The 20,790-nt window shown below is 36.0% G+C and overlaps 2 protein-coding genes across 4 annotated transcripts; both read right to left on the bottom strand.

The window, feature by feature from the left end:
* Positions 1-1,804: 1,804 nt before the first annotated feature.
* LOC147298402 (protein ENHANCED DOWNY MILDEW 2-like) lies at positions 1,805-12,531 on the bottom strand. The gene is made up of 18 exons (XM_086228987.1): positions 12,444-12,531; positions 12,255-12,314; positions 12,010-12,155; positions 11,800-11,896; positions 11,559-11,657; positions 8,688-8,935; positions 8,496-8,579; positions 8,181-8,405; positions 7,863-8,010; positions 7,657-7,758; positions 7,031-7,123; positions 5,147-5,188; positions 4,141-4,251; positions 3,328-3,399; positions 3,106-3,224; positions 2,886-2,949; positions 2,609-2,777; positions 1,805-2,252 (listed from the first exon to the last, which is right to left on the bottom strand). The coding sequence occupies exons 2-18, from the start codon at positions 12,264-12,266 to the stop codon at positions 2,185-2,187; spliced, it is 1,899 nt and encodes a 632-aa protein (XP_086085113.1). The 5' UTR covers positions 12,267-12,314; positions 12,444-12,531; the 3' UTR covers positions 1,805-2,184.
* A 1,198-nt stretch (positions 12,532-13,729) lies between these two features.
* On the bottom strand, positions 13,730-20,572 carry LOC147298403 (fimbrin-1-like). 3 transcript variants are annotated; one of them, XM_086253479.1, is made up of 16 exons: positions 20,330-20,572; positions 20,186-20,248; positions 19,639-19,937; positions 19,302-19,475; positions 18,622-18,860; positions 18,352-18,523; positions 18,226-18,264; positions 18,025-18,093; positions 17,792-17,908; positions 17,013-17,221; positions 16,389-16,544; positions 15,952-16,151; positions 15,344-15,501; positions 15,151-15,247; positions 14,939-15,030; positions 13,730-14,508 (listed from the first exon to the last, which is right to left on the bottom strand). In XM_086253479.1, the coding sequence occupies exons 3-16, from the start codon at positions 19,723-19,725 to the stop codon at positions 14,200-14,202; spliced, it is 2,118 nt and encodes a 705-aa protein (XP_086109605.1). In that variant the 5' UTR covers positions 19,726-19,937; positions 20,186-20,248; positions 20,330-20,572; the 3' UTR covers positions 13,730-14,199. The 3 variants fall into 3 exon arrangements, with proteins under 3 accessions (XP_086109605.1, XP_086109596.1, XP_086109588.1); XM_086253470.1 differs by lacking the exon at positions 20,186-20,248 and having other exon boundaries at positions 19,639-19,931; XM_086253462.1 differs by lacking the exon at positions 20,186-20,248.
* Between the last annotated feature and the right edge of the window lie 218 nt (positions 20,573-20,790).

Raw genomic sequence — 20,790 nt, forward strand, 5'->3', positions numbered from 1 at the left:
AAGACCAAAAAAGTAAACAATTCTAATTATCAAAATATAATGTGAAGTAGACCCATGAGTTTGTCAAAGACACTAAAGGTAAAGGACAAGTCTGAAACCACCTCATTGACCAAAAACAGTATTAAAATAGGTTATTTTACAAAAAAATTTTACCACCAAAAAATGAACCATAGAAATATAGAGTATGAACCATAGCTTTAGCAAACAAAAGGAAAAATAAAAAGAACTATTATCTTTTTTGGGCGAAAAAGAATTATTTTGGTTACCAGAAAGAAGGCACTATAGACCTTAGTATATTGCCAAACACCAAACCATTCATCACATTCACAACTATTTGTAACACAATTTTTCATAAGTATCACGGCCCAATATATAAGTGGCCCCCGACATATACAACTGGGCGACCAATAAACAAGTGGGTTTCACTTCTAATAAGTCTTCTACTACATGTATAGTACATATGTGGTAGCAAAACTGTTTTACAGTTAGCATTACTTTAAATCTTAAGTTCTTAACCTTATTAGAATTCATAATAATATAATATAGAAGCTAGGGTCACCCAAATTATAGCATTAATCCTATGATCAAAACTCTAGATTTGATACACTTATTAGCTAATAGACTAAAAATATTTTTCTCATTAAAAACACTCCAGATATGATACGTTATTAGTGGACAGAAAGCCTATCATGATCTTGATGAGAGTTGCAGTAATAAAAGCTTTTGCATCAAAAAGACTCCAAAACAAGCCCTAAATTACGAAAAATTATAAAATATAACCGATATATCGATATGTGGTATAATTAATCTAACGTGTAAGAATATTATTAGACGATGTATTTATATTAATAAGATATAGTATTAATAATCAGGGTCGGTCTGAGGATTTAGGTGGCCCTGGGCGAGAAAAAAATTTGAGGCCCTTTGCCCATTCAATAACTAAAATTAATTGACCAAAAAATCAATAAGCAATTTCTAACTTGATACCCATCAATTTAGTAAGAGAAATTAAAAAAATAGAACTGATTTGAATTAATTGAAAATCTTTAAGTACACAAAAGCTGGAGTTAGTTTTAAAGATAATTAATACATGTAGCAAGATTTAGGCTGTAAGCAGCAAACTTTTTGGCAATCTATATTTCAAATTTTCTGCTAACAAACCTTTGTTACCAAATTAGAGAGCTTCCATACTCCTCGATATTAATGAAAGGAGGCAAAGTGCAAAGCAATTAAGAGGAATAGTCAAATGGATGAAAAAGACCCTGGACTGTGAGACTGAGAGTGATGAAGATGAATGAATAGTCAACAAGGAATAGTTAGAGAAGAAAAATGATTAGAGAAATAGTCAATAGATGAAGGAGGCCTACACTAAAAGTAGGAATAGTCAAAAAAATTTTGTTTTTTTTTTAATTAAAAAGCCCAACTTAGAAGTTGGAGGCCCTTTGAGTGGGTGAGCCTAGGCAGTCGCCTAGCTCGCCTACCCTCAGGGCCAGCCCTGTTAATAACATCCACTCATATTATAATACATAAACTAATTATACTACGTATCAATATATCAGTTATACAAAATAATTTCTCTTAAAACACCATGACACATAGCTTGGCCATACTTTTCAGCTCTCGCACTTCACTTTATGGTAACTTGTAGAGTTTTTTTATTTATCTTTTTATCAATAACTAGCCGTTCATAAATTATGAACACAAAATCTACTCTCATAAAAAGGAAATTGAGTGCCCCCACTAGACCAAATGCTCATTGGCATAGTAATTCTCATTTCTTTGATATTCCAGCTATAATGCCAGACTCACCAATTTGTTCACCAAATCTACTTAATAAATAATGCATGTTATGTGTTATATACATTATTGTCTTTTTTCTTTTCACTCTATGATTCTAACTCTCTGTACAACCATATTTTTATGGAGCGGTTATGCACTCATGCTCGAACCTACTTCACAGCTATGCAACCTTTCTCTTCTACCTGATCCCGTCTCCCAAAGGAGTGCCCTTATTCTCAACCTGTGAGGACACTGTTGTGTCCGAGGCAGTGTCATCAATAGTTTGAAATTTCACCACCAGGGGATGAGCTTTCATCTTTGCCGCTGATAGATGTTACTGGTGATGCATTAGGAGTGGCAGTAGTAGCTGTGGCATCTGCAGGGGATGGGGATCTTTCTGAGTCATCAACTTGTTGTTGCAGGCTCCAAAACATAATGCTGGCTGTTAGGGTCAGAAGCATCTTCTGGTTCACCTGCCATAGCATCACACAAATGATCTATTAGTGTTAATTGAAACTGTGCAGTTATGAAAATATATGAACCCCATACCTACTGCTACCATTAGCAGTCGTTACTACTTCTATGTGCCAATCACTGCCATGTAGCAACACATGCACTGCTCGTGTGTGTTTCTTTAAGTAATCAATTTTGGCTGTTGGCAATGCCAGACAAGCATCTCTTTGTAGTATTAAAGATATCCATAATGCAAGTAATTTGGTGTTATTTTCCTGACCAAAGGTGTGACAAGATCATTCCTATAATCATACAGGTTATCTGTAAGGGAAGTCATCCGTCAGCATGGAAGTTTCACCACAGTGATCAATATTACCTGCTTGATGATGCCCTTCTACCATAGAAAGGTGACCATGATTTTGAGCTACTGTCTTGTGCTTATTAGTCCAATCATGATGACTCCACAGATAGAGTGGAGGTGGCTTCACATTCCATTGATCCATTTTTTTGTCATTCTGATCAACTGATCCAGGGAGATAAAAAGACTGAAAGGAGACACAAGGAAGAGCCCAACATGAAACTCACATTCTAAGATACAAATTCAGATAACGAATGTTCAGCCACTATAGAGCTGACAAAAACATCTTACTTACCTTTCCTGACAAAAACTGATTATCCTCCCAAATCAGATCATAAGATGATTTCTTTTCATCCAACCTGATGAAAGGCACAAACGTGAGAAACTATATAACAAATTGATCCAATTTAATCGAAGGCAACAAGCACAGGTGAGGCATGACCATAAATGTGCATGCATGCATGTGTGTGGTAAAGATCTGATAGATGTGGAAGTGTAGAACTGCAAGCAGATACCTTTGTGTTTCTGTTGGAACGATAAGAATAAGGAGCTTTGGTTTAAACTCAAGTGCCTTATCAATGAACTTGTTTGCCAAAGATGCTTTAACTCCAAAAGGAGGGTTCAGCCCCATGATCTGCTCAAGAAGAAAACATAGAGAAATAGTGAAACAATTATCATAAGGCTTCATTAATCCAAATATCTTGATCCTCAAATAAAAACAAACCTCAATTTCTTACCAATCGTGACCCTGTCAGTAACTCCTCTCTTTGGACAGTCATCCAATCCCTCTTCTCAAAATTAAAATCATTCTGCCAGAATAAGAATATACATAAAACTACAATTTTTCCCACTGAGCATGTAAATCACATAACACTCTGCACCCGAAATTAAAATAAAAGTTCCACCAACTTTATGAAAAAAAAAAAAAATGACATTATCAGAACCAATGCATTCAATACCCGAATGGACAAATGGGTTGTCTCTTGTTTGGAAGGAAGGAGAGAGTAGAATGAAAGAAAAGTAGAAGGGAAGCAGACCTCTAGGCCCACCAAAACCAATGCATTCAATACTGGACAGGTTGGTGGGATAATAGATAGAAATCTTTAAGGAAATCTATAGAACTACAATTTTGTCCCAAAGGCGGTTAATTTAGCAAGGTACATGTAATATATGTCTTCCTTCCTCCATTCCTTCCCTTCTACCAAGCAATAGGAGGGAATAATCATAACCTTTCTAGCCCTTTTATCCTTCCTACATGGTTTACCTTCTCCTTCCTTCCAAACATGGTTTACCCCCACACACGGTCTGTCCCCAGTCCCCTACTGCTGGTAATCCAGAGCTATTGGGACACCACCCCCCCCCCAAATTGTAATTGTACCCCAAAGAGAAAATTCATCTTTATATACACACATTCAGGCATTGACCCCATGCCCAACAGCATTAAAATGTGTCAATGTTAAGGCAGGTGACCTATGCAGCCATGTTTACAGATCATTAATCATATGATGTATGCAATTCATCAATATAAGAATTTAATTAATGAATATTACCTTTGGTTGAATTAAGTCAAAGTTTTTATACAAGCACTTCTTCCCTGTCTCTTCAAGCTTTTTTTTCATTATGATACTGAAGTCATTAGCACCACAGCAGAAGTCCACTATCTGCTCATAGGGACCATAAGTAATCAGGTACTCAAACTCAGCAATCAATTTTTTTTGTTTTGAAATAAAATATATAACATATGTATACATAGAAAACTACACTAGCAATTATAATAATAGGCTAAGCTCATGATCCAAAATTAATATCCCATTTACTGCTTATTATATTGACTCAAAACAATCAACAACTTATTTCCACTTTGGGGCTACATGCCACATTCATCTTATGCATATAACATGGAAATCATTTTCGTTTATGATTTCTGTGGTAAAAATACTTACAGAGTACCATCCATTGTGTAAGTTGAACACAAGTTCATAAGTTATCAGGATAGCATTCTTAATGACAAATTTTTTTTTTCCAATTTTTTTTTCATGCAATCTGTACTGTCATAGTAATAAATTGGTTTCCCTTGCTAAGAACTCAAAGATGAAAATCATGAATTTTAAAAATGCTTTGAAAATTAGACTGTCATATGCGGAAGTCAATTCTTTAAACCCAATGAGGATGGATGCAAGGAAAAAAAAATTAGGTTAACCATTGCAATGTTTTGAAGCTTAGGAACCAAGGGCAATGTCACCCAAAATAGTCACTAGTCAATGACTATCATAGCTCTGCTTTAATCAGTAATCACTAGTCAGAATGCCAAAATGCCAAAATGCATCAACCAACCTTACAAACTAAGAAATTATGCATATGGTTTTGGTTGCAATTGAGATTATTTTAAGAGATTCAGATCATCAAATATCAAGAAAACATACAAGAGTACCATTCGATGATCTGATGCACAAAGAAATGCCAAAAGATATTTCATGTGAAGACAAGATATACAGCCTACTCAAATATACCAAAATACTAAAAGTATTTCACAAAAATAAGCATACACATTCTTACCATATCTCCATTCTCCACATACCAATGGAGCCTATCAGCAATCTGCACATTCAGAACTATCGTATAAGCATTCACCAAGGCTTCACGGAAATAATTATACACCCTCAAATTTGATAAAGGGATAACTACAGACCAGATAAATAAATGGAAACAACTATGAGCAAGAGGGAGGCAAAATCCACATTACTATGAGTCAATGTGGTGTTTAAGTGGCCACACAATGTGGGAAAGAGGGAATAATATAAAATCTAAACCACAACCTAGAAGATACTTTGCAACTGTTTTTTCCAGAGTCTTTATCCTCAAATCAACTTTTATTTTATGGTAAGACCAAGTTACATGATAGTCATATATATGACGCAGGAATTCTACAATCATGGATTGCCAATATAGAGTAATAAGGTTCTGAATTGAAATTGTGTTCACTATTTACACGTAAAATGGTTCAAATTTCTCAAAATTGGCAAAAATTTTGGCCAATGTCTCAAAATTATCAGTTTTTACTCCAACAAAGGGTCCCCAACCTATGTATGATGTTGATGCTGGACCTGCTGCCACTCAGTGCAGCAGCTAGGAAGGTCCACAACCAGTCTTCTCTCCTCTTCCACGCCTCATGTTTCACCAAAATCCATCTTCACAGTAACCAGTTCCAATAAAGACCATCACTCCCTATAAGCGCTCAACTTGTTCTAGTGCAAAGAACCAATCATTATCCTCGCCAAGAGCAATATTCATCAAGTTCTTGTATATTTCATTACACAAACCGCTCAACTTGAAAGCTGAGGAATTGATAGACACAGGTTAGTGGTTCTAGACTGTTCATAGAGGATTTCATGGTGGCTTGGCTTAATAAGACAGGAAAGAATATCACTTTCTGTGAGTCTTGCTTTTTCAATTTTGGTAGAGGTCAAGATTTCACTCTTTCTTGCCAGATACGTGACCCAATAATCATGTGGTTTTGTTAAGAACCAAGTGTGCTAATAGTGACCAGTATGTACATTGGTTCATTTGTTTCCAAAGTGGATCCCACTCAGGATGTCTTATTTGCAGCTGTACACACAGTTTTACAAATTTATTTTCATAAAATAAGGACAAATAATGTGAAAATTGTAGAATTCAAGACCTTAGTGGTGTAGGATGATAGTAAGAGAAGGACGAAAAGAGAGATCAGGCTCACTCTGGCTTTGGCATCACACCAAAGATGTATTGGAATTACCAAAAGAAATTCGAAAATCGCACCGGCCTTTGGCATCACACCAATGGTGGCTTGGAGTCGCTCCAAGTCAACTTGTGCTTCACGCACAAGCGGGAACTTTGATGTCTTTCACCAATATTAACTTTTTTCAAAGCTTACAAAGTAGACCTTTTTATACAGACCATAGGTACATGAATCACCAAGAAGACCCAAACTAATGCACTTAGGAATTCTAATAGACATAATTCATGACACAAAATATATTGAACATGTGACATAGAGTGACTCAAAGACAATGAATACAAGACTCTAGACCTAATATAAATGCGAAAACTGCTTTTATTTAGTACAAGACTTTTTTTTTTTGGCCAGGTAATAGACTCTTAATCATGGGTGCTTGGTACTTGGATGGACATATTTGTTATTACTTTGAACTTGGCTCCTGCATCAACAAATGGTCCAACTCAAGCTCAGGGTCATGTCCAAAAGTCTACACAGTGATCATAACCCATTTAGCCCGTCATCAACACAACCATGAAAAAGAGGGCCAATAGAATTTATGCATTGTCAAATAAGTGTATATTTTTCTCAGTAAATAGCAATTAAATTATTTATGTAAAAAGAAAGCAAGGGAGTAGACGGGGCAAGCAAAAATAATAAGATATAAGAGATGAACAGAATCAGATTACCTGTTCTAGTTTCTCCTCCTTTGTAAAATGGCGACCAAAGGATGTGTAGCGCCTACCATAGAGAAAAGGAGCAAGATATACACTCAACTTGTTCTGCATCAAAGTAAATCATTAACATTAACGGCAAACAATAGAACATAATCGCTTTATATTATGAACCATCAGTACAAATATTACACACACCCGCACACACACACACACACAACTTAACATTTCACTAACATTTAAAAAGGTAATATTTCAAAAACATAAATGTTTGAAAGTTATTGTCTATTGTTTGTGTCTGTAAGTGTGTATAAATGACCAAATAGGAGTTCCATTTTACACAGTAGACCAAAATGTTAAACCAATTAAGACTACAGCTAGGCAGCTAGCACCCCGTTCCATAGGCATAGAAGCATACCCTATTCCTGTACCACTGCCACAATTCCCAATCATACCCTGAACAACTAAAAGAATAGGCAATAGACTGAAAAACATGGCTACTATACAAGACACATAGACCAACAAAGCATTAAGACAACGAATCTAGAATTTTATACAAAGAATATCAAGATGAATAGTGTTTTCTCAAGCACTAAACTTCAGATAAATTGTAGGATAATGGGAAAAGAATAGGCAACCACCTTCCACTTAAAAATCTGGTCAAGAACTTCAGGCTCACAAACAGCCTCTGCATCTTCAGTACTGCCCCCTTGCTCTAGTTTCAGTAAGGCTGTTCGAACAGCCTAAATACATAGAGATGACATTATAAACCCATGATATGAGAAATTATTCCAAAATAACAGTAATTACAGAATGAAATAACACTTGAAACTTTCAACACATGTACCTCAATCGAGCCTTCAACCTTTCCTAGTGAAATTTTCTTGTCCACAACATTTTTTAATGAGTATGCATGAGTCGAAGGAACTTTGTGCTTTTGTATAACATCTTTCAAAGTTATTGAAGATGCAACATCTTCCAGTAAACCCAATAATCTGAATTACAAGAAATCTAACTTAGAACCAGACAAACCCTAAACTAATATTGAAACCTAAAATCATGATTGTCTGCAGCCATGATAAATTCAAAAAGAAAAAAGGATATTAAATGAAGGGTGTAATGATACCAAGATAGAAACATAATTGGAGAAGTGAAATAGATTTACCTCCTCTTGGTATCAGCATCAGGTGTATCCGGATTCCCAAGCTTCACTTGCTCAGACCCCTTCATGAAAGCAAATGGCTTGTATAATTTTTCTAAGGAAATCTTGTTCTTCATAGACTCAACTTTCTCCCTCTGTACAAGGAACTCTGACGTCCGTTTTCTCTTCTTCTCATCAACATGAGGGAATTTTATGTAGTCTCTCAATCTAGCTCCAAGCTCATGTTTTCTAGTTAGAAGAATTGGAAAAAAGCATTCAGCAAAATTACGGCCAACAAAGTAATAAATAAAAACAGCCCATCAAATTAATAATACTTACGTGCAGTATATTAGTATACGGTTAGGTAATAGACCGTCCCAAGCTCTTGTTATTAATCCTCCTTCTTTTTCAAAAGGAATGTCCCTGATACAAGCAATTCAAGCATCAGCCAGCAAGACACTACACGTAAAGGACTGTGATCTCATAACTGCATATTAAAAAGAAAACAAAAGAAAATACCATTAAGTGTACCTTGGCAAGCATTTCCTGTGGTATGATTTAGGACAACGCACGCACACGGCAAATTGAAGCTCGTGATCCTTCTTATTCTCTCCTTCTTTACAAACGCAGCACTTATGAATCGGGCAAGTAAAAGATTCCCCCATGGCAATCTTTTTCCCAAGTTCTTCACCGGAAATTCCAATATCTTGACAAAGTAACTTTGCAACACAATGTGGATGGTAAAATCGACCACAAATGGCAGAAACACAGGGAACAACCTAAAAGAAATTGAAAAGAATGTTTTAGTGCAAACCAAAAATAAAAATTATAAACTAATAACACTTATGATTAAAGGGAAAATCCATAAAAGAATACACTGATTTTTCTGAATTATAGCTGACTGGTCTTTCCAAATAAAAAATAAAACATGAAAAAAGTCGGATCTTTTACAGTAGAAGAAATTCAACATTCTTAGGAAAACGAAATTCAATCAGAGATATAAATGCGTAGAGAACACAACAGTGACCAAAAAGCATGTATTGAAATTTGCATCAGCAGCAGTGTGATGCACTAAATCAATGCTCTTACTTTATAGGAAACAATCACTTTATTAAACAAGTCAGAAGGACAAGCAGTCCACTATCACAATTCACAACAGAACTAAAAGAAACAAACATACTCTAAAGAGCCTACAATTCCAATTTATCCTTACTACAAAACTGTCACAGCAAACATAAGACAAAACAATAATCAATCTACTGGTCCCCAAGCACCATGAAGAGATAAAAAGGAATATCTCTAAATTCTGCAGCTATAAATGCCCACAAAGAAGCTCAAAACCATGCTCTACTCACAATGTAATAACCTCATCCTCATCTTTGAAAATTCTGGTATTCCTTTCAGACCATATCACCCAAAAGATAGCTGAAACACAACATCTCCATGGAACTTTTGCCTTGATACCTGCACCAAGGCACAATGTTTCTCCACAAGTAGTAATATACAAGATGGCAGGTTAACCCAGCTCAATCTTACCTCCTCAAATAGCTTATGCCACAACCTTTATGCTATCGGGGATTGGATAAATTTTTTTTTTTTTATTAGAAACAAAACTTTCATTAAAAGAAAAAAAGAACAATACAACATATGATGCAGTGAACAAGACAAGTCCACTAACCTACACCTTCCAAGATAATAAACTCTTGGATGATAAAACACCAAGCATACAAAAGTTATGAGAAAGTCTCCCTAATACACAACAGCCCCCCAATTAGACAGGATTACAGAAAATGAAAAATCCCTAAAAATTGGAGTAACTGATGCCCATAAAGAAGTCCATAATCGAACTCTCTCCCACAGAATATGCACCTCTTCCTCACTCACATCATCAAAAATCCTTTTATTTCTCTCCACCCAAATTACCCACAAAATGGCCATCATAGCACATCCCCCCAACCATCCCCTTCTTTTTCCCTTCAAAAAACTTAAAACTCTCTGACAGCAAGGCAGTAGCAGAAGCTGGAACCTCCCATCTCAGCCCACACTCTCTAAAGAGTCTCTGCCACAACGATGAAGCGACTGGGCACTGCAGCAATAAGTGATCCAAACTTTCCACCTCTCGTCTACACATCATGCACCAATGAGGAGATAAGCAGGAAGCAGGTCTTCTTCGCTGAACCAAGTCACAGGTGTTCAGCCTCTCATGAGCAACAATCCAAGCTAATACTCGTACTTTAGGTAGTACTTTGGCCTTCCAGATTACACGAGAGGGAGGAAAATGAGAAAGAGAAGGATTATCCATTAAGACCCTCGAAAAAAGACTTACACGAAAAAACCCCTGCAGACTCTAAAGTCCAAATTCTCCTATCTTCCGTTTGTGGGACCAGCACAATATCATTTAGACAAGACAATAAAGATGTTAACTCCTCCACCTCTAGATCATTTAGATTTCTCATTTTTCTTCACCCCTAAACACTAAACCCTAAACCCTATTAATATGATAGTCTTTGTGGATAAATAAATTATTAATATTCTCTGCTCCACTTTTAAACTTAATACGCCATGCAGCGAAAGACACACACACACTGGGCCTTCTATGCTGAACATTATCACAAGGGAAGTAGGTAACTTGGCCTTCCAAATCAATTGGGATGGATTGAAAAGGGGCAAACACGGTTCACCACTCAACCAATCAAAATAGGATTTGCAAGAAAAGGTTTTAGAACATTCTAATTGTCATGCCCTTCTACCAACGTGCACCAAATTCAAGGAAACATATTCCATCAAGGACAAAAAATAAAGCTCGTTAATTTCAAATTCGTATAGGGCTCCTCAATGCATCAACCACCAAAGTGAACGTGAAGGATGATAATGGGTCTCCTTTTGTAAGACCCCTAGACCCTAGAATCCCCAAATTTCCCCTGAAGCCCAAGCCCCCCATTGATCATCACTGAGAAATTAACAGAACTTAAACAACAACATATCCAATTCTCCACCTCACACAAAAACCTTTTGCCTCTAGCACAAAATCCAAAGAACCCGAATACCCATTAACAGAAAGAAAAAAATATAATAAAACGAACTTTAAGAATTGTCAACCAGAAACAATGCCCAGAAGTTGAAATGGGCACTGAAGCACAGTGAAGTAAAGATGCAGGTCCTGTGAAAGCCAACATTACCATTAGTAGAACCAAGGAAAGCATAAGGGAGGTCCAATCAAAGAGGAAACTGCAGGAGGAAGACTATGAGGTAGTAGAACAGCACAACACTCTTTTCTTAGTATATGACTTGTTAAAACTAATCAAATGGTACTTCATACCGCTATATATTAAAAAAAAAAAAATCATAAACCAACATACCAACATTTAAACAGTAGTTCGGTTTCTTACGGAAAACTCATACCTCTGGACCTGAAGATTTATCCGAGGAGCCTAACTTCCCACAAGCGTAACATTGGTGCTGTTTATATTCACAGTTCTTGCAGAAAAAATGTGGGATTGCCTACCAAGTTCATGACATATATATATATATATAAAAAATTAGTGCTGATGATAACAATGAAACGAGTCAAAAGACAAAAAAATAAATAAATAAATAAATAAATAAATAAGATTTACAAGATAAATATGTGACAGGAGCATACATCTACTTCATCCTGAGTAAACCCAAGAGATTTGCAATCAGATCCCTCACCATGCTTTAAAGTTGCATGAAAGGACCTTAGGCACCTCCCTTCACAACTGCATTACATCACAAATAGCATTCACACCATAAATTCTGAGAAACAAAGTTGTTTAGAGACTCTCTGAGACTGCCTCATTATCATATGAAATACCCAACACAAGGAGCATACCTCAAGACGTCGCCACCATCATCACATAAAGCACAGACATAGCTAAACATGGTATCGATGTCATTGCACTCGTCTTCTGCATCATCAATCTCACCATCTTCTATATCATCATCCATTAATCTGAGCTCTTCTGTAGCTTGAATGTCCTGAAAATCCTAGGAATTTACACGCTCAAAATAGTTTAAACTTGAAAATAAAAGAAAAACAAAAAACCAATAGTACTCAAAGACAAAAATGTGCCAAACCTCGTCCTCCATACTCTCTTCTTCAACTCTCACGCTGTCAGTCACACTATAAATTTACGCCTAAAACACAAAATTTCAAAGAAAGAATTGTGGTCAAAATAGTATGAGCAAATGATCATCCATGAAAGTCAGTAAGTCACTAATCTATACAATGTCAATAAATTATGAAAAGCAATGAAAAATGTCTACCTCTAACCGGATTCACAGGAAAACCCTAGCTTTCCCTTCGTCTCGAGATCGATGAAGAACTTCCTTGTTTATGTGCCGCGAAATTTTTGTTTTTGTAAGTTCAAAAATAATTTTTTCTTTTGCGCTTTTTCTCACGTCCTATTTATGTGCGTTAACAATAGACTATAGACCATAGTTCGGTTACCAAACAAAAAATAACTATGGCGCACTCACTCTCACAACTATTTTGTTATACGAGCACAATAGGACTCCATATTTATAACTCAAATTTAAATTTCAAATAATGTGTCAGTATTTTATAAGCATTCACAATGATTATTTAATAGTTCAGTTTAATAATTCAATTTTATGAACTATTTTGGCATTTATTAAACTTAACTGTAGTTTTAGTTGCAGTAGTACAATTCAAAAAGAAGATAAAGGAATTTAATATGAAAGACAATAAGATATAATGTAGTCCATGTGTCAACACTAGAGAGGTTATAGATATATATTTTTTTACATAGTAAGCCGCCTTATTGAAATGAATTTCACTCAAGAGTTCACTTTTTTTTATCTTTAAAATGAACTTTGATTCCCAATTTGAAATGAACTTTATCACGGCAGATCCTTTTTTTACTTTTAGTTCAATTTTTGCAATAAAACTAAAATGAACCTCACCATTGCAGATGCTCTAAACTCACATATGGGTTTATCTATTATGAGGCTCATTTAATTTATAACAAGGGAAACACTACCACATGTATTGTAACATCATTTAAGATCGCTAGCGTTATTCTTTTTATATGTATTACATTTCTAATAAGGTGAACTCACTTGTATAAATGAACCTCAACCTATACAAGTGGTCTCACCTCTATTACAAATATAATACACATGTAAAACTCTAGTATATGATAATAAAAAAAAAGGATTGGGAGTTAATTTTAGACAAAATGTGATTAGCCCACAGAAAGCCTATCCTGGTAGGAGGTGAAGATACTTGTAGTCATTGTACTTTTGGAAGGCTTAAAATAGCTTAAAATAATGTTGACAGAAATAGCTAGAAGTGCTTCAAAGCAAATAGCTAGAAGTGCTTCGAAGCACTTTTTATTGCTTTGTGGAGAAACACTTCTCAAAGAACATTTAGATGAAACACTTTCATTTCTAATACAAGTTTTTATGTGCTTCTGGTACAAACGTTGCTGAGTTCAGACAGACTCTCAAATAAGACCTCACCACACCACAACTCTCAGTCCTCTCCAACACATAAGGCCTGACCAAACATTTCATCCCTCGCATATCGCTTCCTGGTAAAATTTGTTTTTTTATTTCTTTATTACAAGTAAACAAAAAAAATGAAAATTTATTCTCATTCCTTCAATATTCCAGCAAAAATGCTAGACTCACCTATATTTGTCTTAGTACATGTCTGTATCATCAGTTGATGAACAAAATTTAATAAATAAATTTAATGAAGATACCAGTACTCATTCCAAGTAAACATATCATTAGACTCCACTGACCTTCTCAAGGCATCCCGCATTAAAACTTACAACGAAAAAGACGTGGAATTTGCCACTTGACATGATGCGCTCATTACCAAACTGCCATCTTCTTTGATTGGCATCATTATTGTCAAAGAAATATCTCTCTCTATCTACAAACTAAAAAGTAAATACTTTACAGTGCTGTCTTTTTTCTTTTCACCCTGTGATTCTAACTCTGTTTACAACCATATTTTTATGGAACGGTAAGTATATGCTTTTGCTTGAACCTACTTAACAGCTATGCAACCTTTCTCTTCCACCCCAAACCCGCCTCCCAAAGGAGTGCCCTCATTCTCAACCTGTGAGGAGACTGTAGTGTCAGAAGCAGTGTCATCGATACTCAAGTTTGAAATTTCACCACCAAGAGAGGAGCTTTCATCCTCGCCGCTGATAGATGTTGCGGGTGATACATCAGGACTGGCAGTAGTGGCTCTGGCATCAGCAGGGGGTGGGGATCTTTCTGAGTCATCAACTGGTTGTTGCAGGCTCCAATACATAATGCTGGCTGTTAGGGTCAAAAGCATCTTCTGGTTCACCTGCCATAGCATCATACAAATGACCTTTTAGTGTTAACTGAAACTGCGCAGTTTATGAAATTATATGAACCCCATTCTTCTCCCAATTAACAGTCGTTACAACTTCCTTGTGCCATTAGCAACACATGCACACCTTATTTCCTTCTGTGTGTTTGTAAATTTCAAACGTAGTGTGCTCACGTGTATTTTTTTGAAGTAATAAATTTTGGACCTCAGTGATGCCAGATAAGCATCCCTTTGTAGTATTCAAGAAAGCCAAAATGAAAGTGATTTGATTTATTTTCCCAACCAATGATGTGAAAAGCTCATTCCCATAAATCATGTCTGTTATCAAAGTCATGATGAGACAATGAGATAATGTCACTTTAGTCTCTATGCATTAAATGAGATGGATAAACAAACAAAACAATTCCAGTTGGAGTCTTTTTACCTCCATGATGTCCTCAGGCAATAAGAAAATGGAGCAACCAAGCTTTCGTGCAACACTGACTATGTATGTAGCATTCAACTTCTTCTCATCAGCTATCATTGCAACAAGAAAAGAAGCCCACTTCTTTCATCAGTACTTTCCTCAAAATTGGTTATTCAGTCAAAGTCAATTTCTTGTTTAATTGTAAATGATAATGCTGCAAAGAATCTTACCACTTTCACCCTTGGTAACAAGGTTCCAATTGACAACCCTAGGCTCTACGGCGCTGAGAAGCTCAAGGAAGAAAATCCCACTTGACAGGCTCTTATCCTGGAGAGAAATCTCAGGTTTCAGAATACTACATGTAGTCATCTTTAAAATTATGATAGCAAATATAATAAATGAAAAAATTTGGTCTGTTTGAACCTTAAAACTCTCCATTTGAGAAGTTCTGCCTGTGCTTTTGACTTTGTTGTTAGCCCAATTTAAAATATCAGCATCTCTCATCTCTTTTCCTTGGGAGTGAGATCTGAGATTCCTCAAAAGTTGAAGAATATTAAACCTCATCAACTGCCAAAGCAAAGCTGAAACAGATGAAAACAAACTTTAGCATTTAGCGACAAATTCTAACTAACATCAGATATACAACCAAAATTAACTTAGTAAATCGTCTTCAGGAAAAGGGAGAAAAACATTTTGACTTAATTGGGAGTAGCAAACAACTAGACAGCATTTTATTCTTGACAAGAGAGAGAAGAAGAAGAAGAACCTTTAAAGTTAGATCAGATTCAAAAATAAGTTATCCTCTCAATGCAGATTTATGTACTTTATCAATAACTACATCTCCATAAAAACAAGGCTTTCAGAACTCTAAATAAAGCAGAAATTGTCCAAAAAATAATAGAAGATAAATGAAGCCAGTATGGGAAACAAGCATGAACAGGAACAGGGTGCAAATAATTGGACTTGGTACTAGATCAGTTAAGCTCAAAAACTAAGGGACTAAGAAGGCATGCAAACACACAAAACATTACCAAGTATGAGCTTCTTATTTCCCTGCACAATATCATTTCCAGCTACATTCACGAGTGAAAATTTCAGTTGCTTCCCAATCCTTACAACTTGATTGCAATTCTCTACTTTTCTAAACGGCATTTTAATTGGAGGCTTTGATGCTTGCTTCCAGTTAACTGATCCTGGAGAAACCTTATCAAGTACTTCTAAGAGTATCCATCTGCATACAAGCAATTATGCAAATCAAACCAATATATAAGAGGCTATGTGAATTGAATGCCAGTCATAAAATCAGAATTAAAAAATTATACTAGGAGAAACGCATGTATATTTGCACCAAATAAACTTTAAAAAAAATGGCAATTGACTTGTAAATATTTTCAAATGTTTAACTCATAATTAATAACTTTTGAAAATATAAAGAATTGTTGCCTGTTGCTAAATTAGGAACACACACCCATTTCTAACATCCTCAAACACATTATTAACATAAGTAGCAATGCCTAGACTGTTGATCCACAGCCGGAAACATCTCTCTTCTCTTGATGTTTGCACATCATCTGTCATCATCTCTGCAAAAGAAATCTTTTTGCTGTCTGTAGAGAGGCCGTTCCTGTACACAGTATACTCTTAATTAACAAATACATTTTACCAAAATTTGGTACACAAAGCAAGTGAAAAAAATTACACACACACACACACACATATATATAGAGAGAGAGAGAGAGAATAACCCTCTCTTGTCAGAGAATTTGGCATGATAAACGATATTGCTTGAGAATCTAACATAGCATGTTAAATTGCGTTATAAGGGAGAATTACTATATATGTATGCAGGTACGCATTAGTATGTATATAAAGCAAACAAATACCGAAAAGCTAGACTTCTACTAGAAGGAAATGATTTCATCAAATTCTTTTGGCAAAGTATCATATGCTGAATCAGATGCATGCTAAGCTTATTCTCAAACATCTCCACCTCGTTAATTCCATCCCACATAATACATCTTTTGAACAACAAGAAAAATAAATCACAAAGTTATCTTCTGACTATAAAAAGTAGTGATAGTTCATTTCCCACCTTTCATGGAATATTTGAGCCACAAATGCCAGATTTAAGTTTGTAGAACCCTCAAGAATGTCTTTTGGGGTTAAATATCTTTTGCAATTCATTCTCTCAGCATGATCAAGAACTAATTTTGCCCTTTCATCAGGTTTCGCATCCAATGTGGCTGGATTGCAGTGTTCCGGAGCAAGAACATTAAGTAGGTAAGCATAAGCCTCTCCGTTCTGTGCATGCATTACAAATAATGCAAAACATAATCAGTTGCTTATAGGGTCAATTCAATTTAATTTTATGAGAAACCAATAATGATGCAGTGGTAGCTAGTAGTTAATGCAAGTCCTGATTTGAATAAAGGAGAGGAGATGGGAAGGAATAATTTTTTAGAAGACTCGGGCTATCACTTGAGAATACCGGAAACAGTCTCATTAAATCAACACTAGTCCTTCACACTCTCAATTTTATGGTAGACTAATATATTCTATATTATATGACCTGTTCTATATATCTATTTGATCATGATTTTTCAAGTCCTTTATATGCTCTGGCCAAGAATGGAGCTCGAATCAAGCATTGCACTCCAAATTCCCCATCTCCCACATGCCCCAAAAAGAAAGAGAGAGAGAGAGAGAGAGAGAGAGAGAGAGAGAGAGAGAGAAAAAAAAAAAAAAAAAAAAACTTGCATCCTAATTTCAAGTCATTTATTGATATCCCACTATCCCGGGAAGATCATAACAACACTGCTACTATGCTGCTATGCTACATGCTCCTAGGTATACAAAGGAATGAAAAAATACCTTCAAATCAGAGGAAAAGTTTGTAACAGGTTTCTTGTAGCCTGCTTTCTGAAGATGGAAATTCATCCATTTCAATAAGACCTTCTCAGGGGGTAAACTCAAAAGCTCTTCAACATCCTGTGAGATAAATATGTCATTATTAACAAGGTTATTTTTTTAAGAGACCAAAAAAAAACAATATTTTATGGACTAAATTTTTTAAAAGATAAAAGCCATGAAAAAAATCTCATTACCTTGCTATCATCCACCAATTCCACAAGCTGAGGTGTCTTCTTAAGGTTGAGATCTGCCAACAGTTGAATCTGGAGTTGCCATATTAAATTCATGCAAGGAAAGAGGAGAAAGAGACCACTAAATCAGTCACTATAGCAAGTAGCACAATTTCCCTATGATTATGCTTGAGTTAATGTCAAAACTAAACTTTAGCTGCCTACCTTTATAATTTGGGAAATCAACCCCAATACCAGATGAGGCTGCAAATAAAAAACAAAAACGTAAATTTATGAACTCCCAAAGTATTATATCAGACTAATTTCAGAATCTAAATTAATTAAACGTACTCTGCCTTCAACCAGGTCCTGTGTGCCAATGTTAACCACTGTGCAGCCAATGGCCTTGGCAGAGTTGAGGCAAAGAGTATGGTTCTCATTCCTCTCCCATGGGTTGAGGACCCGTTTGGTGTTAATTGCTCGTTCATCTATTGTCCCAGGCACAGCAACATTTATAAGTTTACTGCATTTAATCCATTACATGAATCAACAAACAATCAAAAAACATCTTTAACTGACATAATTGGGTAGACAATAATCAAACAAACCCTGCTTGAATACCATAGAAGAACTCCATCTTTTGCAAGATTAAATAGGTCATTTGTAGCTTGGTCTAAAGGGAGATACTGCTTTAGAAACGGGTCATCCCCAAGATAACTGTTTATGTGAACAACATAAGATGCTTTCTCTGATTCACTGATTGTATGAAGGAGGGTGGTTGTGGTGGCCTTCAAGAATGATGAAGAGTTCTTTGAACCACCCAATTTTCCTGTAGTTTGACCTTGCAAATTTAAGTATGCCTGTGCATTTAATGCAAAAAATTAGCATGTTATCTCCTATCAAACCCCACTTAGATGCAAGAAGATTACATGCAGCATCCATACTCCTAAGTCCTAACTCTAGAACAATGAAAATCAAATTTAAGACATTAGTACTAATTTTGGTAAAGGATGGCCTAGCATACGAAGCTCCTTTCAATGCATAGTCTAGAGAGGGCAATACATATACAGCCACCCCCCCTGCTTCCAGAAAGGCAGTTTGTGCAACTCAAACCCATGACCACCAGATCAATTGGGGCAAGTCATATTGTTATGCAAGACTTACCTTTAATTTGATACTTCATTAGATGCTATGATTACTTCATTCACCAACGTGTGTGCGTGAGAGAGAGAGAGAGAGAGAGAGAGAGAGAGAGAGAGAGAGAGAGAGAGGAAAAGAAACAAAGACACAAAATGACTCACCTTAAGGAAGGATTCAAAATCAATCTCATCACTGAAGTTAGAAGTACCCAACCCACTTAAGATTCCCCTAATCTCCTCTTCGGAATACATTTCTCTAAATGCCTTTAGTTTCACCATTAAAGATGGTAAATCTCCAACCGTAACTTTACCATTCTGATTCTTCACTGAAATAAACTGAAACCACAAAAAAATTAAAAATTAATCAAGATTCAAGGCCACAGATTGGAGCAGGACCGAACCGTCACATAACATCCTTGAATGTTTATATGATAACAAAAGTCAGATAAACCTCCCAGTACTTCAAACAATAGGTGGCTGAGGAACGAAATATACGTACTTTGGATTTTAGACTGCGAAGCTCAACCTGCATGAACTGGCTTTGAAGCCACTGATCTGAAATGTGAACTCCCACATAACTCGACATCTCCACCAATTTCCAAGTGGAGAAGAAAACCAATTACCCTCTTGTTAAAATCTTCCTCAAGTTTAGTAGTCAATACCAATTTCAGAATCAGAGGCACATCAATAAACATACGTAGACATAAAGCAATGAACACAAACCAACCGAGGAGCAGAGTGGTCGTGAGTGGTCGTGCTCCTATAAAATCACCAACCTCTCGTACTCTGTCCCTAAAACTTATCATAAAGAAAGATGCAAAATAAGTTCCTATAAGTGCAAACATATGGAAATTTAAAAAGAAAACAAAAAAGAAGAAAAAATCCAAGTTTGTAATAAATGAGTTTCTTTCTTCAAAGATTGACTCTAAGGCACATAATTCAATGCAATACTGGAAACCGAATCAGAAATACATGATATACATATGAAGCACCAAATATAAATGAAACAGTAAAACACAACATGAACAAAAACCAAAAGTCCATACCAGCAATATCAAAAAACACTGAACAATATGATCAATCTTGCGTGTGCTTTCACCCTTAAACAACTTTATCATGAACAAAGTTTGCAAATGAATCAAAACCCAATAAAGAAAGCGTGAAATCTAAGCAAACCCAGAAGTGCATACCTCTAGAAAATCTAAGAACATGCACTGAAAATGGATTACTTCCCCTCAGAGTTCCGGTGCCCAACAACTAACACATAATGCAGAAGAAGACAGAGATGGGTTTTAGAGAGAGATGGCTTTAGAGAGAGAAACGGGATCGATTTCTTGGTGGGAGAGCAAAGTGAGAAAGAAACGGTGTCTGGTATAAGGACCCGCTAAGACCATACGAAGACAGCCGAGGCTTACTGTCTCTGGAAGACCCAAAATTCACTGCGGGTTCACGTACGCGCGCGTATATGTTATGGCTTGGTGGACTCGCTCTTTCTGTTGTCCAACGCGTTGTGCAAGTGTACACCTATTTGGTTGATTCTGAAACCAATCTTGTTTCCTTTTGGAGACTTTAACTCACTCTCTAATCCATAGGTTCTTCATTCCCAATCTTCTTTTTTTCTTCTTTTTGTTTTTTTCTTGACAAATTTTTA

The sequence above is a fragment of the Dryas octopetala genome, chromosome 1 (assembly GCF_963921425.1).
Source record: "Dryas octopetala chromosome 1, drDryOcto1.1, whole genome shotgun sequence".
In the NCBI taxonomy this organism is placed as follows: Eukaryota; Viridiplantae; Streptophyta; class Magnoliopsida; order Rosales; family Rosaceae; genus Dryas; species Dryas octopetala.